This window comes from Tachyglossus aculeatus, chromosome 19 (assembly GCF_015852505.1).
Source record: "Tachyglossus aculeatus isolate mTacAcu1 chromosome 19, mTacAcu1.pri, whole genome shotgun sequence".
Taxonomy (NCBI): Eukaryota; Metazoa; Chordata; class Mammalia; order Monotremata; family Tachyglossidae; genus Tachyglossus; species Tachyglossus aculeatus.
In genome coordinates, this window is record NC_052084.1 from 20,240,310 (window position 1) to 20,257,856 (window position 17,547).

General features: G+C 41.6%; 1 protein-coding gene across 1 annotated transcript in view; it reads left to right on the top strand.

Moving 5' to 3' along the window:
• Positions 1 to 17,547, top strand: part of LAMA4 (laminin subunit alpha 4) — a 158,212-nt gene that overhangs the window by 55,779 nt on the left and 84,886 nt on the right. The window contains exons 3-5 of the mRNA XM_038761015.1: positions 10,240 to 10,364; positions 15,123 to 15,203; positions 15,817 to 16,031. Of these exons, the coding sequence (XP_038616943.1) occupies positions 10,240 to 10,364; positions 15,123 to 15,203; positions 15,817 to 16,031 (421 nt within the window). The remainder of the gene's footprint in view (positions 1 to 10,239; positions 10,365 to 15,122; positions 15,204 to 15,816; positions 16,032 to 17,547) is intronic.

The window sequence follows — 17,547 nt, forward strand, 5'->3', positions numbered from 1 at the left end:
TGTCTGCTGTGTGACCTTGGGAAGTCACTTTACTTCTCTGTGCCTCAGTTTCTGCATCTGTAAAATAGTTAAATCCCTGTCTTCCCTCCTACTTAGACTGTGAGTCCCAGTGCTGGAAACCTAGTAAGCACTTAACACATACCATTTTTATTAATATACAAGTTTTTCTGATTTCAAATGTGCTTCCTTACCCAGAGGCACATCCTCTTGAGACAACTATAAAAGAGTTCTTTATGTTTCTATGGCATTTGTTAAGTGCTTACTGTGGGCCAGTATGACTTACTATGGGCCAGGCCCTCTGCCAAGCCCTGGGGTAGATACAAGCTAATCAGATAGGACACACTCCCTGTCCTACAAGGGGTTCACCATCTTAATCCCCATTTTACAGGTGAGAGAACTGTGGCAGAGAGAAGTTAAGTGATTTGCCCAAGGTCACACAGCAGACAAGTCTCAGTGCTAGGATTAGAACTCAGGTCTTTCTAACTTCCAGGTCCATGCTCTATCCACTAGGCTACTCTGCTTCTCACTCTGCTCATTTGAAGATTTTTGTAAATGTCTATGTTCTATGCTGTATTCCCAGAAACTATGAGTGAAAATGTCTAATGTCTTTTACCTGAATAATCCTATGAAGATCAGGACCCAAAGACATCAAGCAGCGAGAAGCAGCATGACTCAGTGGAAAGAGCACAGGCTTTGGAGTCAGAGGTCATGGGTTCGAATCCCAGATCTGCCACTTGTCAGCTGTGGGACCTTGGGCAAGCCACTTAACTTCTCTGTGCCATCTGTAAAATGGGATTAAGACTGTGAGCCCCAGGTGGGACAACCTGATCACCTTGTATCCCCCAGTGCTTAGAAAAGTGCTTTGCACATAGTAAGCACTTAACAAATACCATAATCATCATATCAACATTGTCAGCAGTCAGGAAAGAGGTGGAAGAAGGAGTTCAGTTGACTTCCAACTCAAATGTCTACAGTTCCTTCAATGTGGGAGAGGAAGTTCTTCCAGTATAATGAACTGAATAAGGTTATTTTTTTTCAAAGACAATTAAAGCTATTTGGGCTCCAATTTCCCCAAACATCAGTATTTACTTAATGGTTATGGTTTTCAAAGTGTTTTCATCATTATTTATGAGACAAAAATTGATCCCTTGAAGTCTGTGCCACATGAACTATATCTGATCAGTAAATGAACCCACTCATTAGGTGAGCTGGGACAGGAAATAATTGCTTCTCACAAATTCTTTCCTCTTTAACAGGCAACTCTAAAATTGGAGTAAAGATCAACCATACAACCTTTTCACTGAAACTGGACAGATACTCAGTCTATTGCTAATGTGGAAATACAGATTTTCCATTAGGGGCAGAAGACAAATTCATCTAAGCACAAGTTAAACTTTGACTTCCAAGTTAGAATATAAACCACACTTAGATTTCATGCAAAACTAACTTTAAGGAGGAAATGTCACCCTGGGTCAGATTCATGGGCCAGGTATTCTATCTCCAGCTTAGTCACCAAAAAATTCTTGGAGAGACAGGGTAGTATTCTGGCTGTCCTTTTTATCATCCAAACAATCAATCAATCAGTGGTATTTATTGAGGTCTAATGTGTACAGAGAACTGTTCTAAGCACTGAGGAGTGTAAAATCAACAGATTGGTAGACACATTCCCTGCCCACAACAAGCTTACAGTATAAATAAATTATGTATGTGTGCATAAGTGCTGTGGGGCTGAGGGAGCAATGAATAAAGTGAATAAATAGTCCAATTGCAAGAAGAAGCTAAGAAGCTCCTACTTTGCATTACATGTTTCTGAAAGCATATTCAACTGCAAGGCTCTTTATCTCTTGTGTAACAGACATATACACATTACAATATGCCATCATTCAGGAAGCACTCAGGTTTTGATAAGAATGATTGACTATTCAGTGTGAGATCTCCTCTAAAGTTAGAATTGCCATTTAAATATCCTATTTGCTGTGGAAATCAGCAGCCGGGAGCCATACAATTGAAGAGTAAGGGTAATACTAAAGTGTTTCTCCATTCTGGAAGATTCTTTGACAACTGGCAGACTGAATAGTTTTGCAGTATACTGAAGGAAGAGTCGTTGCATGTAGCCTTTTCTTGCTAGCTTGTACATGACTGCAGAGAATTTGTGGCAGTCTCAGATTTAAAATGTTCTACTGTAGATGACTAGAGTCCATTTTCTGCCCCATTAGTGACAAAATTGGGTAGCACATGTCAACCGATAATCAGCTTCAACCCGGATATTCATTAAGTATATGCATTCAGCAAACATTGTACTAAACCCTGGGGTGAATTCATGGTTATTGATGAAGAAATGGTCTCCAGGCCTACAAAGATAGGTTCTCTACCCTAAATGAGGTCCAGCAGGCTTAGAGAAAATTGAAAGAGAATTATAAGATAATAGGTGAAATTTAAGAGGTCCAAAGCAAACAATACAAGAAAAAAATAGAGCAGATCATTATTGTTTGGCCCTTTGACTCTTTCTCACTCCAGATTGGGCTGTTCATGAGTCAACCATTCAATAAACCAATAGTATTTACCTGGGACATACTAGTTTAATCATAATAATAATTATGGTATTTGTTAAGTGCTTACTACGTGCCAAACACTGTTCTAAGCACTGGGGTAGATACAAGGCAATCAGATTGTCCCACGTGGGGCTCACAGTCTTAATCCCCATTTTACAGATGAGGTAACCAAAGAACAGAAAACTGAAGTGAGTTGCCCAAGGTCACACAAATGGTGGAGCTGGGATCCACATCCTCTGACTCCCAAGCCCGTTCAGGGCATAGCATTGAGAGTATGGGAGAGTACTATAGACAGTTGCAAGAGACACAGCATCAACAATACTGACAATGAGGAGAAGCGTGGAAAGTGCGGAGAGAATATGGTCCAGTGAGTCAGAGGACCTAAGTTCTAATCCCATCTCTGCCGCATTCATTCCTTCATTCAATCATATTTATTGAGAGCTAACTGTGTGCAGAGCACTGTACTAAGCGCTTGGGAAGTACAAGTTGGCAACATATAGAGACGGTCCCTACCCAACAGCGGGCTCACATGTCTGCTTGGTGTCCTCGAGGAAGTTATTTAGCTTCTCTGTGCCTTCGTTTCCACATCTGTAAAATGGGGCTTAAATCCTACTCACTTATACTCCAGGAGGGATAGGGACTGTGTCTGATCTGGGTATCTTGTATCTACCCCAGCACTTAGTACAGTGCTTGGCATATAGTAAGCACTTAACTAGTTATCATAATTATTACTAGGAGGCAGAAAGAATGGGGCAGGTGCCAGTCAAGAATGAAGAGGGGTTTACTAATGGTAGAAATGGCACTCCAATGATTGTGAGTAGGTGGGATTAGAGCGTTAGTGGGTGGAGAGAGAAGGGCATGAAAAGTGGAAACAGGATGCATAGATGTGAGATTCCAGTGGGCATTGTTAGGAATGGGTCATTTGGGATTCCTGCCACAATCTTCTCCATGGTCCAAGAGTTGGATAATAATAATAACTGTGGTATTTGTTAAGGGCCTTCTCTGTGCCAGGCACTGTACTAAGCACTGTACAAGCAAATCGGGTTGGACAGAGTCCCTGTCCCACATAGGGCTCACAGTCCCAGTCCCCATTTTACAGATGAGGTAACTGAGGCACAGAAAAGTGAAGTGACTCTCCCAAGGTCACACAGCAGAGAAGAGGAGGAGTCAGGATCAGAACCCATGACCTTCTGACGAGCAGGCCCAGGCTTTAGCCACTATGCCATGATGGCTTCTGTCCATTTCTACCCTGGTAGACCAGAGGAAATGAACCACGACAGGTCATTAGGACTCACACTGATGGGGTACTTGACTAGGTGATTCTGAATGTCTTAGGTTTAGGTAATTTTTTTATGGTATTTGTTAAGTGCTTACTAAGTGCCAGACACTGTTCTAAGCGCCGGGATAGATACAAGGTAATCCGGTTGTCCCACGTGGGGCTCACACTCGTAATTCCCATTTTATAGATGAGGTAACTAGTGCTCAGAATTTAGAACAGTGCTTTGCACATAGTAAGTGCTTAACAAATACTATTATTATTATTATGCGGCTTGCCCAAGGTCACGCAGCAGACAAGTGGCAGAGCTGGGATTAGAACCCACGTCCTCTTGACCCCCAAGCCCGGGCTCTTGCCACTAAGCCACTCCACTTCTCCCATCATATCATTTGCTGTGAAGCTGATTGGTGATGGTGACACTTGGCTATGTTGTTAGTTATTCCATATCCCTCAAGTGAAAATGTAAACCAATTTCTTGCTATGACGTCTTAGAACTTTGATACCTTAGAGTTGAAACTGAAGAGTCAAGTCTCTTCATAATTGTTGAGAAGTTTTTTAAGGAGCATTAAAATTGTTCCAAGCAGGGACTCTGGGCTAAACCTAATCATTGCAAATATGTTTGCAGAAGGGACCTATCAACATGAGCAGCCGTAGGGTGCATATTTAGCAGGAATAAAATAAGAGATTTTTTTTTTAAAGAGATTTTGGTCTCTTCTACTTGTTGGCTTCCGTATAAGCAGAGTATTAAACCATCCATTCTACAATTAATTTAGAAATCAAGCAGTGGCATTAATTGAGTGTTTATTCTGTGCAGAGCATTGTATAAAGTGCTTGGGAGAGTACAATAAACTAACTAGATGTGATACATCCCCCTCAAGAAGCTTATGATCTAGCCAGGGGGAGGGAGGGGTAGACATTAAAATAACTTACAGAGGGAGGTAATTGGAGGTATTTGAGGATCGGGGAGACAAATGCAAAACAACTTTTTTAGAAAAGAGATATGAGCAGTAGAATGAAGAGGGGAGAGGCTGGAGGCTGGGAGGTCAGAAAGGAGGCTAATGCGATATGTGACAAGGACATGGTCATGATTTGGATGGAATGGAAGGGGTGGATTCTGGAGATGTTATGAATATCAAACTCACATGGTGTGGTGACTGACTGAACATGTGGATAGGAGGAGAGGGATGAGATAATGAGATAATACCAAGGCTGCAGACTTGTGAGACAGGGGTTTAGGGGTGTTCTGAACACTGTAGATTGAGAGGTAGATCTGGGAGACATCTACTTTGAGATGGAAGTTGAAACTCCGGGAGTGGATGATCTCCCCAAGGGAGTAGGAGTAAATGGAGACAAGAAGGGAACCCAGAAAGGAGCATTCAAAGCTCAGATACTTTAATGGCCATATGTTTAGAAACTCTAGGGTGAGTTAATATCTGTAACATCATGGTTCTAGACACAATTCTAGAAAGTTATCCCCTTAAATACTAAGAAACAGAATCCTACCTTGTTCTGTCTTGTCTATATTTACGCTCACATGGAAGAGTTGATTCACTTTACATTTGCCTTAAAGCATTTCAGGGCTTTCTAGATGGTTATCTTTACACAAATAAAGTCTGTTTGACCAAAGGTAGTTTCATTCATGGGGAGAACTCTAATATTTAGAGACTGGAGAGGCAAAACACTCGTGGAGATACTTAGGAGGATATTAAGGCCTCTCAAGGAATCTTCCAGCAAAATTTTTGGTAGGAAGATTTGGGAGGGAAGGGACTTGGTGCTTAGGCATTGAGAAAATCTGAAAACTTGGATGGACTTTTGGTAACTCTATCCTTGAGGGTAATTGTTACAAATGAATATCAAGGCTGTCTTGGAGGTACAGTATGGAATCTATAAACATCCATCAAGCAATAAGGGAAGGGGACAGCTAGTTGGCTGAGTTTTGTAGTTTATTATGTACCCCAGAAATGAAATATGAACCTATATTTTACAATTCTACTTTACAATTGATCTGTTTTCTTCTGCACAGATGGGATTCATTTGTCTGACAATGAAGCAGGCAAATTGGAATCCCTTCTAGCTCCTCTGGCCAACTGCCTTTAGTTCAGTTTAATGGTGAGATGATTCAGACAAAATGTCCTGAGACAACTCTGGGCTGAAAGAGTATCACAAAGTTTGAGCTTTGAGTGGGGTTTCTATTCCCTCTACCTGTGTCCTGGAGTCTGCTATGTGGCCTTGAGCAAGTCATTTCACTTCTCTATGTCAGGGACTAAGGCCAATCTAATTATCTCTAATCATCTTGTGTCTACCCCATTGCTTGGTAACAATAACAGTGTTACCCCATTGCTTAGTACAGTGCTTGGCAGAAAGTAAGTACTTCACAAATGTTGCTATTATCATTATTATTATTATCATTATTATTAAAAACCCATTTTACAGAAGGGAATTTTCAGAGAGAAATGAGAGCACTCAAAAGTTTTCAACCCTCTCTACTGTCTAATCAGAAGGTCATGAGTTCTAATCCCGGCTCTGTCACTTTGCTGTGTGACTTTAGGCGAGTCACTTCACTTCTCTGTGCCTCAGTTACCTCACCTGTAAAATGGGGATTGAGACCCCACGTGGGACAGGGACTATGTCCAACCTGATTTGCTTGTATCCACCCCCGTGCTTAGTACAGTTCCTGGCAGATAGTAAGTGCTTAACAAATACTATTATTATTCATTATCATTACATTTCTACAGCTGGACCTTGTACTATTTTGTGTTTACACATGCTAGTTTGTTCCAAGATGTGTTTCAAGGGGTCAAGGCAACGACCTCTATTTAACAGTGGAGGTTGATTGATGACATTACATCTTGACCCACGATACATTTTGACCCAAGTCCTTAAATAGATTCCTTCACCAAGCATTCCCACTTTGGCCCCTCAGATTATGCTAATTGACCCTCTAAATTTGTATGTTCAAATGTCTTTCCTCCTGCTTTCACCTCTGCTCTTTTGAGTAGGTGACAAGATTATCTGGCTTTTCCTTCCCATCCTGTTGGCTACGCTAGGTCAGAGAAGGGAGTCAACATTCTGCAACTTGGTAATCACACTCTTCTCTTTCTTCATGCATTCATTCATTCATTCAATTGTATTTATTGAGCACTTACTGTGTGCAGAGCACTCTACTAAGAGCTTAGTACAGAAGGCAAGCAGCATGACCTAATGGATAGTGCGTGGGCCTGAGAGTCAGAAGAATCTGGGTTCTAAACCCAGCTCCTCCTCCTGTCTGCTGTGTGAACTGGGGCAAGTCACATAACTTCTCTGTACTTCAGTTACCTCATCTGTAAAATAAGGATTAATACTGTGAGCTCCATGTGGGACACAGACTGTGCTCAAACTAATTAGCTTATACCTAATCTAGGGCAAAGTACAGTGCCTGGCATATAGTAAGCACTTTACAAATACCATAAAAAAATGCAGTTAAGTACAGCAGAGGTATCTGGGCCACATGAGAATTAATAATAATAATGTTGGTATTTGTTAAGCGCTTACATGTGCCAGGCACCGTTCTAAGCAGTGGGGTAGATACAAGGTAATCAGGTTGTCCCACGTGGGACTCACAGTCTTCATCCCTAGATGAGGTAACTGAGGCCCAGAGAAGTTAAGTGACTTGTCCAAGGTCACACAGTTGACAAGTGGCCAGGATTAGAACCCATGACCTCTGACTCCCAAGCCTGTGGTCTTTCCACTTGAATTTAGACTGTAAACTCTTTATGAGCAGGGAACATGTCTACCAACTATGTTATATTGTACTCTCCCAAGCACTTAGTATAGTGTTCTGCACAAAGAAAATGCTCAATTGATACAACTGATTGATTGACTACCAGCTGACCTAGAAGAGATTTACCTCCCATCATCTCAAAAGTACAACCTCACACCTCTAACAAATTTAAATCATATATAGTCAACATTGCCCCAACACAGATAAAATTCTCGCAGGCTGACATAGTGTTCAGGATTAACCCTCCCCACTTTCAAAGCCTGAATGAAGGCACATCTCCTCCAAGAGGCCTTCCCTGACTAAGCCTTCATTTCCTCTTTTCCCACTGTCTTCTGCATCACCCTGACTTGCTCCCTTTGTTCATCCTCCCTCCCAGCCCCACAGCACTTATGTACATATCCTTAATGTATTTCCATTAATATCTGTCTCCTTCTCTAGACTGTATGCTCACTGTGGACAGGAAATGTGTCTGTTACAATAATAATAATAATAATTATGGTATTTGTTAAGCATTTACTTATGTTCTAAGCACTGGTGTAGATAAAAGATTATCAGGTTGTCCCATGTGGGGCTCACATCTTTAATCCCCATTTTACAGATGAGGTAACTGAGGCACAGAGAAGTGAAGTGGCTTGCCCAAGGTCACACAGCAGATAAGTAGCGGAGCCGGGGTTATAACCCACGTCCTCTGCCTCCTAAGCCTGGGCTCTTTCCACTATGCAATGCTACCTCTCATATTCAATTCCTTCAATCATATTTATTAAGCACTCACTGTGTGCAGAGCACTGTACTAAGCACTTGGAATATTGTTGCATTGTACTCACCCAAGCACTTAGTACAGTGCTGTGCACACAGTAACCACTCAATAAATACTGATTGATTAACTCAACCAGAAGTCCCATCAGCAGCAGGAGCTGGATTTATCTGAGTCTCCTCTTTTATCTTCAGCAAATACTGGAATTTGAGATATGCCAAGTCCCTAAACTGAGAAGTTATGAGAGTTGACGTCAGATCGGATCAGATCAGATGAGATCAGTTGATGTTTTAGAGTTGATGTCAGATCAGCTCAATATAACTCTTTCATCCATCTTCTATAGCCAGTATGTACAGACCCTAATATTGAGCCCCAACCTTCCTGCCGTCATTGCACTGGAATGTTCAGATTTATCAATGAGGCAGCAGTGTGACCTAGTGGACAGAGCACTAGTCTGAGAGTCAGAGGTCCTGGGTTTTAATCCTGGCTCTGCCACTTGCTGCCATGTGACCTTAGGTAAATCATTGAACTTTTCTGTTCCTCGGCTTCCTCATTTGTAAAATGGAAGTCAGTAACAGTTCTCCCTCTTACTTGAGTCCGTGTGGGACAGGGACTGTGTCCAATCTGATTATACTCTATCAGGCCCAGTGCTTTGCACATAGCGAGCACTTAAACACAATTGTTATTATCACCTTTGACTCTTTTCTTACCTCAACCCTAACCAAGAGTGAGGAATGTTTGATTTCCAACTCTCCAATCTATTCCATTCCTCCAGACCAGAAAGAAATAAACTCCTAATCCACATCAGTTTCATCTTTCACTCCACGCACAATCCTATACTGAATGAGGTACATTCATTCTTTTTTATATTCTCCAACCGTTCCATAAGCCGCAACTCGGGCAACTTGTTTATTTTTCATTCTCTGGTACCTTCTTTCAGTCAGATCCACAAGGGAATCTTAGAATTTTCAGCCTTACATTTGTATCCCTGTCTCTTGCCTCAAAATCAGATAATTCCAGTCATCATTTGTCACATGTTTTTCATTCCGTGCAAGTAAACTTCAGACTTAGTGAAGACAGCAAACGAGCAGGAATCTAGACATGGGGATTCTAATCCTGACTCTGCCACTTCAATCCAATTAGTGGTATTCAAATGTTTGTCTCGCCCTTCTAGACTCTCCCCCTTCTAGACTGTGAGCCCGTTGTTGGGTAGGAACTGTCTCTATATGTTGCTGATTTGTACTTCCCAAGTGCTTAGTACAGTGCTCTGCACACAGTAAGTGCTCAATAATTACAATTGAATGAATGAATGAATGAATGAATGAATGAATGCAGAACCCTGTGCAGACCACTTACCTGCTGTGTGACCTTGGGCAAGTCATTTATCTTCTCTGGGCCTCAGTTTTCTCCTGTATAAAATGGGGATTAAGTACCTGTTTTCCCACCTCCGTAGACCATGAGCCTCAACTGGAACACAGACCATGCCTCATCTGATTGTGTCGCATCTTTCCCAGCGCTTAGCAGAGTGCTTGGCAAATGCCAACATCTATTATTCATAATAGTAGTATTACCACAAGATCAGATCAATCTGTGTGGTGGCACCTTTCTGAATACGGGCCCCCTGAATGTGTCATCTCCTGCTACCCAGAAGGCCCTTGCACAGATTTTGTGTGGGTTGACTTGTAGGAGAGTAGTGAGGTGAGGTAAGAAGGGGCAAGAGTGCTTCGAAGCCGTGGAGACGAGTTTTTGTTTGGTGCAGAGGTGAATGGGCAACCACTGGAGTTTCTTGAGGAGTGGGGAAACATATCTTTCGTACAGTGTTTGGTACGTAGTTACAGGCATAGCTAGGACTTTGTCAGCAAAGCGTCCCTCTAATACTGGTCATTCTGTCTTTTAGGGCTGCCAGAGGAACACCACTGGAGAGCGTTGTGAAAAATGTCTGGATGGCTTCTTTGGGGATGTCATTCGAGGGGCACCAACCTCGTGCCAACCTTGCCCCTGCCCTTTGCCCTACCTTGCCAAGTAAGTTAAAAGGGAATATCATTTATTTTCCCACTCATTCCTCCTTTGCTCTTTTGTTTGTCCTTTAGGATTTGGGGGGTTTCTTTTGGTGCCAAAAGCAACAGAGCTCATTTGATATCATGAGAGCCCAGAGAGAGAAACCTAAAAGTATTGTCTCTACTTTCTTCTTGTCCTTAATTGCAAATTGACATCAAAATGAAATGTTCTTGTTAGCTTCTGATCTTTCTGTCCACTTATTCTAAGGAAATGGAATATTTAAAGTATCTATCAATCAATCAATCGTATTTATTGAGTGCTTACTGTATGCAGAGCACTGTACCAAGCGCTTGGGAAGTACAAGTTGGCAACACATAGGAATGGTCCCTACCCAACAGTGGGCTCACAGTCTAGAAGGGGGAAACAGAGAACAAAACAAAACATATTAACAAAATAAAATAAATAGAATAGATATGTACAAGTAAAATAAAGAAATAAATAGACTAATAAATACATACAAACATACATACATATATACAGGTGCTGTGGGGAAGGGAAGGAGGCAAGGGGGGAGGGATTGAGAGGGGAAGGAGGGGGAGAGGAAGGAGAGGGCTCAGTCTGGGAAGGCCTCCTGGAGGAGGTGAGCTCTCAGTAGGGCCTTGAAGGGAGGAAGAGAGCTAGCTTGGCAGATGTGGGGAGGGAGGGTCTAAGTATGTGCCTACGTGTGCTTAGCTATATAAGTTCTAGGAACAAATGCCTGAAAATTCCCTGAGGTCACAGGCAACTGGGGAGGTAGAAATGAATGGGTATTATTATCTCCATTCTACAGATGGGGAAACTGAGGGCTTGACAGGTTAAGTGACTTTCCCAAGTCCATACAGCAGGACAGGGGTAGAGCTGGGAATAGAGCCAGTATCCCCTGATTCCTGACTCTGTTCACTCCACTACACCAGGGGATCTCCCATATCAGTATTAAAATTCAATAGGGTTGTCATGAAAGAAAAGAGAGAGCATTACAATGGGTGAACTCTGTAACTGCAGGGCTTAAAGAGAACAAAGGCAGGTGGGAATTTGAAGCAGGGAGGGTAACAGAAATATCTTAAAAATCCAGTGAAGCACAGTTTCCACACAGTGAGGCATGACCATGGCAGTGAGGAAGAGAAGCAGAGTGGCTAGTGGAGAGAGTTAGGCCTGAGAGTCGAAAGGAGCTGCATTCTAATCCCAGCTCCACCTCTTGTTTGCTATGTGACCTTGGGCAATCACCTAACTTTTCTGCGCCTCAGTTACCTATTCTGTAAAATGGGGATGAGGACTGTGAGCCCTGTGTGAGACAGGAACTGTGTACAATCTGATTTATTTCTATCTGCCCCAGCACTTCGTACGGTGCCTGACACACAGCACTTAACAAACACCAAACACCACACACAAAAAATTACATAGCATACAACTGGGACCTCCTTTTTCTTCCTTTATGGTTGGCTTTCATTTCTTCCTACTGGTTTGTTCACCCTGTTAATTCTTAAATCATGTTTCCCGAAGCCTGGAATCGGCCCTCAAACTGACACAGAAACATTCCAATATTCAGACTTGTTTTATGTACATGGCTATCCAACTGGCATTTTGTACCAAGTTAGTTGTTCAAGTCAGCAACGTTGGAAGTACAAAGAAAAATACTATTAGTTTGTTTTTCTCTCGGGTGCCTCAGAAGCTCATAAAAATGGATAGCTCCCATAGAGTAAATGGGGCTTTGTGTAGAATTTGAAATGAGCCAAGTGAGGCCTTCTTAACTGGAGAAATGAATGTCCCTAAAAGGAAAGAAAACAGTGGATTCAAATGCTAGCTATATCCCTGGTCGACAAACATTAAAGTCACATTTCTCAGTGTCTGAGGCCTTTAGTCATATAGTTGTCCCTGGGGTGAGTTTACACAGAACTTTGTTCTTTGGGACTGACCAGACATGTTCCTTGCCTCCTCTGGGAACAATGGTAGTCGTTTCAATTAAGGGAAAAGTCATCTGTTTGAAAGCAGGCAGACAAACGTAAGACAAATTTGTCCAGATGCTAGCAGAGGTTATAAGACTTCAAATCCAAGTGAGTGTATGCCTATATGTGTGTTTGGGGGGGGCTGCATTTGAATAAACTTTGAAAAAAAGATTCAGGATGTTTTTGTTCATGTGTTCTACACCAAAGAAGTATTTCTTAAAGTATATATACGAAAGAGTAAGAACAAGTTAAACAAAGTGTCAAGGTCACAGGATTGTAATGGAGTTGGAATATTCTTACCCAACAGTTCCAGAAGATAAATTGGGGCTATGGCTCTTCACCAGGAATCCCATTTTGCATTCTGCTTGGTTTATAAATGTCTCCAAACAAGGGAAACAAATCCATTTGCTCTCTTTCAAAAGGCATTAACTCAGAAGTCCAGCTGCGAGAATGGTTGGGGGGAACTTTGCAGATACACCGTTGCCTGAGCATTACTTAAGCCAAAAATACTTTTCCTAAAATAACCTAAGAAATATTTCAGTAGTTCTATACTCATCCTTGATGTGTAGACAGTGCTAATTGTTATCCAGAAACAAAGTGGGCGCCACCACCTCCCGACAACCAGTCATATTTCAGATTACAACCCAGCCTGTACATGTCGCTCCTCTAATGCTAACCTTCTCACAGTACCTCAGTATCATCTATCTCGTTGCTGACATGCCTCTGACCTTGAAAGCCCTCCCTCTTCATATCTGACAATTACTCCCCCCTCCTTCAAAGACTTGTGGAAGGCATATCTCCTCTAAAAGGCCTTCCCTGACTAAGCCCTCCTTTCCTCTTCTCCCACTTCTTTCTGCATCACCTTGACTTGCTCCCTTTCTTCATCCCCCGTCCCAACCCCATAGCACTTACTACTTAAATGTAATTAAGTAGTACAAATGTAATTGTATTTATTTATATTAATTATATTATATTAATATCTGTCTCCTCATACTCTGCTGCTTCCCGTCTGTAATTGATTTTAATATCTGTCTCCCCTACTTGATTGTAAGATTCTTGAAGGCAAGAATCATGCCTACTATATTGTATATTGTACTCTCCCAAATGCTTAGTATCATCAACAGCCACATCAATGGTATTTACTGAGACCTTACTATGTGCAGGGCACTGGGTTATGCACTGAGTACAGTGCTCTGCACAGAGTAAGCACTTGGAAGCAACATGGCCTTGTGGAAAGATCACAGGTCCAGGAGTCGGAGCACCTGGCTTTCAATCCCGACTCTGCCAATTGCTAGCTGTGTGACTTTGGGCAAGGCACTTAACTTCTCCGTGCCTCAGTTTCCTCAATTGTAAGATGGGAATTCCATGCCTTTACCCCTCTGACTTGGTCTGTGAGCCCCATGGGGAACAGGGACTGTGTCCAGGCTGAAGAATGTAGCACTTAGAGCAGTGCTTCACCCACAGTGAAGTGCTTAACAAAAATAATAATAATAATTAATAATCACTGATGGATTGATTCTTCCCACCTCGGAGAGGAAAACTGCCACTGAAAAGGCCACCCCTAAGGGCACTGGTTTTACTGGTCTAATTTTTTCAGTGAAGTGTCCTACTGATATCCCACAGATCAAAGTTAACCTGCTATAGCACAATTCAACAAAAAAATCCTTTTCTCAGTAACATTAAACCCAGCCCATTAGCATATCCCAACCAATAATAATGGTGGTATTTGTTAAACACTTACTATGTGCCAGGCACTGTACTAAGCGCTGGGATGGATACAAGCAAACCAGGTTGGATATAGTCCCTGTCCCACATGGGACTCACAATTTCAATCCCGTTTTTGCAGATGAGGTAACCAAGGCACAGAGAAGTGAAGTGACTTGCCCAAGGTCACACAGCAGAGAAGTGGCAGAGTCAGGATTAGAACTCATGACTTGCTGACTCCCAGGCCGGTGCTCTATCTGCTACGCCTTGACTTCTCCCAACTCTTCCCTCAAGTTCCAATCCAATGTGAGGTCTCTGCTTGCCCCCTTCTGTTTGCTACTAAGTTTGGTGCCCAAGATTCAACAAAGTTCAAGCTATTCCCCTCCCCTCAACTTTCCTCCAATCAACAGGCTTTAGAGCTTGTTGTTGCATAGGCTGGAGATCTCCCAGAGCCTCAGACATGAACTTGAACAAGGGATAGTCTTCTTAGGTAACATGTTTCTGTCGGATAGCTCGCTATTCATATCCAAAATTTGTGGAAGGGGAAACTGAGGCATGGAGAGTGAAGTGAATGAGTCACATTCAGGTAGAGGAGTGGGGTTGGCCTAAAAGCAGAAATCTATGTCTCCAGTCAGTGATTTAGTTGGGATTCTCCACCCTGTTTATAATGCCACCCTTCTTTCACTAAGGGCCATGAGATACCCCAACTTATATTACTGGATAATGAATGCAAATTATTAAAGTGTCTTCGCTTACACTTCACAAGTAGCCACTAAAAACCTTTAGATTATAAAAACATCAATTTGATTTGGTTAAATTTAGTTTCCAAAGTTAAAGACCTTCATGCATGACTAAGTTTTAAAAGTAGAAATAAAACTGGACTTAGGTTTATCACTTAAAAGCATAATATTTTCAGTTCTGTAAAGTGGAGACCAATGAAGGATGCATCAGTGTGTGGTTATTTGTAACCATACAAGAAAACTCCTATATGAAATAACATTTATAAATTCACAATATATTGTCATTGGGAGTGTTTGCTATGTCTTTTCCTGTATTTTGTTTATTTTATTCTTATGTTCCATGTTTTCAATTCTAGTTTTGCAGACTCCTGCTACAAGAAAAGTGGTGTGGTGCGTTGTGTCTGTAAAGAAAAATATGCAGGCCCCAACTGTGAAAGGTGAGTTAACATGGATGTTGTTCTGCTAGAATATTTTAGTTTTATCCTAGAAAAATATGGTTTTTACTCATTATTAAATGAACACCTTATTTTCAACCATCACAGCATTTTATACCAACAACATAAAAATACTGGCATTTCTTAAGCACTTGCTATGTGCAAAGCACTGTTCTAGACATTGGGATGATAATAATTGTGGTATTAGTTAAGTGCTCACTATGTGCCGAGCACTGTACCAAGCACTGGGAAGGATGCAAGATGATCGGGTCAGACACGGGGCATGCAGTCTAAGTAAGAGGGAGCTTTTCAGCTGAGGAAATTGTGGCACAGTGAAGATAAATGACTTGCCCCAAGGCACACAGGAGGCGAGTGGCAGGGTCGGTATTAGAATCCAGGTTCTTTTGACTCTATGCACTAGGCAACAGTGCTTCTCATTGGGGCTACTCAGGTCGAAGTACTTGGGGAATTTAGAATCATTCAATCAATCAGTGGAATTTACCAAGTGCTCACGATGTGCAGAGCACTGTACTAAGCACTTGGACGACTACAATATAACAGTACAACGGAACGGACTGAGAGAAAATAATGGTTGTGTCTTGGGTTTTCTTTCCAGGTGTGCCCCTGGTTACTATGGAAACCCCTTACTGGTAGGAAGTACCTGCAAAAAATGTGACTGCAGTGGAAATTCAGACCCCAACCTGATCTTTGAGGACTGCGATGAAGTCACAGGCCAGTGCCGCAACTGTTTGCGCAACACCACGGGATTCAAATGCGAACGCTGTGCCCCTGGTTATTTTGGAGATGCTCGAGTAGCCAAGAACTGTACAGGTACGATAAGAAAATCACCACACTAATCCTATGCTAACATGAACATTATACACATGTGCACTCCGAGAACGCTAAATATAGCATTTAAAATAATCATCTCTCCTTGGGTAGTGCTTCTATTACCACACACTGTTTTCTAGGAAAGGACAATATTTCTGTTAGAGCTTCATGAACCTGTTGGCACGATGAATATTTATGCCAATACTATCTGAGTACCTTAATCGATGATAAGTACCTCAATATCATTTTTCCATATATTTCTCATTACACCACGTTTTTGAAAAAATGAACTTGTCCAAGCATTTGAGAAGCAATATGACCAGCACTTAGAATAGTACTTTGCTCATAGTAAGCGCTTAATAAATGCCATCGTATTATTATTATTATTATTATTATTATCTAGTGGATAGCGTATGGGCCTGGGAATCAAAGGACATGGGTTTTGCTACTTGTCTGCTGTGTGACCTGTTTGTGACAAGTGACAACTTCTTAGGGCTTCATGGTCCTCATCTTTAAAATGAGAATTAAATACCACTCTCCTCCCTATTAGACTGGGAGTTCCTTTTGGGACAGAGACTGTGTACAACCTGATTATCTTGAGGCTCATAGTACAGTGCTTAACACATAGAGAAGCAGCATGGCCTAGGGGATAGAACAAGGGCCTGAGTGTCAAAAAGATCTGGGTTCTAATCCTGGCTCCACCATCTGTATGCTGTCATCAATCATCAATCGTATTTATTGAGCGCTTACTGTGTGCAGAGCACTGTACTAAGCGCTTGGGAAATACAAGTTGGCAACATATAGAGACAGTCCCTACTCAACAGTGGGCTCACAGTGCACTCTGTGTGACCTTGGGCAAGCCCCATACCTTCTCTGTGCCTCAGTTCCCTCATCAGTAAAATGGGGATTAAAGCTCTGAGCCCCAAGTCAGACATAGACTATGTCCAACTCTACCCAGTGCTTAGTAAAGTGCCTGGCACATAGTAAGTGCTTAACAAATACCACAAAAAAAGCACTTAACAAATATCGCTAATATCACTAATTGGTCAATCTCCTTTCAATACTGATCAAAGGGAGAGAGGAGTTAATGTTTGAAAAGGATAAATTTAGAAAACTTTCCTTTAGAACATTAAATTTCAAGTTAAATTGAGGATTGAATGTTGTACTTGAAAGAAATCAAGTATCTCTACTCTGAGAGTTGAACTTCACCTCTTAGCTTTGCCTCATGAACCTTGCCTCTCCAAAGAAAATAATTATTTTTATGGAGACCTGTGAGTGTTATTTCACCTTTTAGCTGTGCGACTTCACTCGTAGAAAGTTCTTAATGCCTAAACAAAGTATTTGGATGAATATTTAGACAGTTTATTCATGAATATTTTATCCATTGTCTGTACAGATTAGGTCTGACTTTTTTTAAGTAAATATAAAGGGAATTCTTAAGGGGCAGAGAGGATAAAGTGCACTGTTTTCATATTTTTTGTTCTTCACTTCTTTTTTGTAACTTCCTAACTTGTAA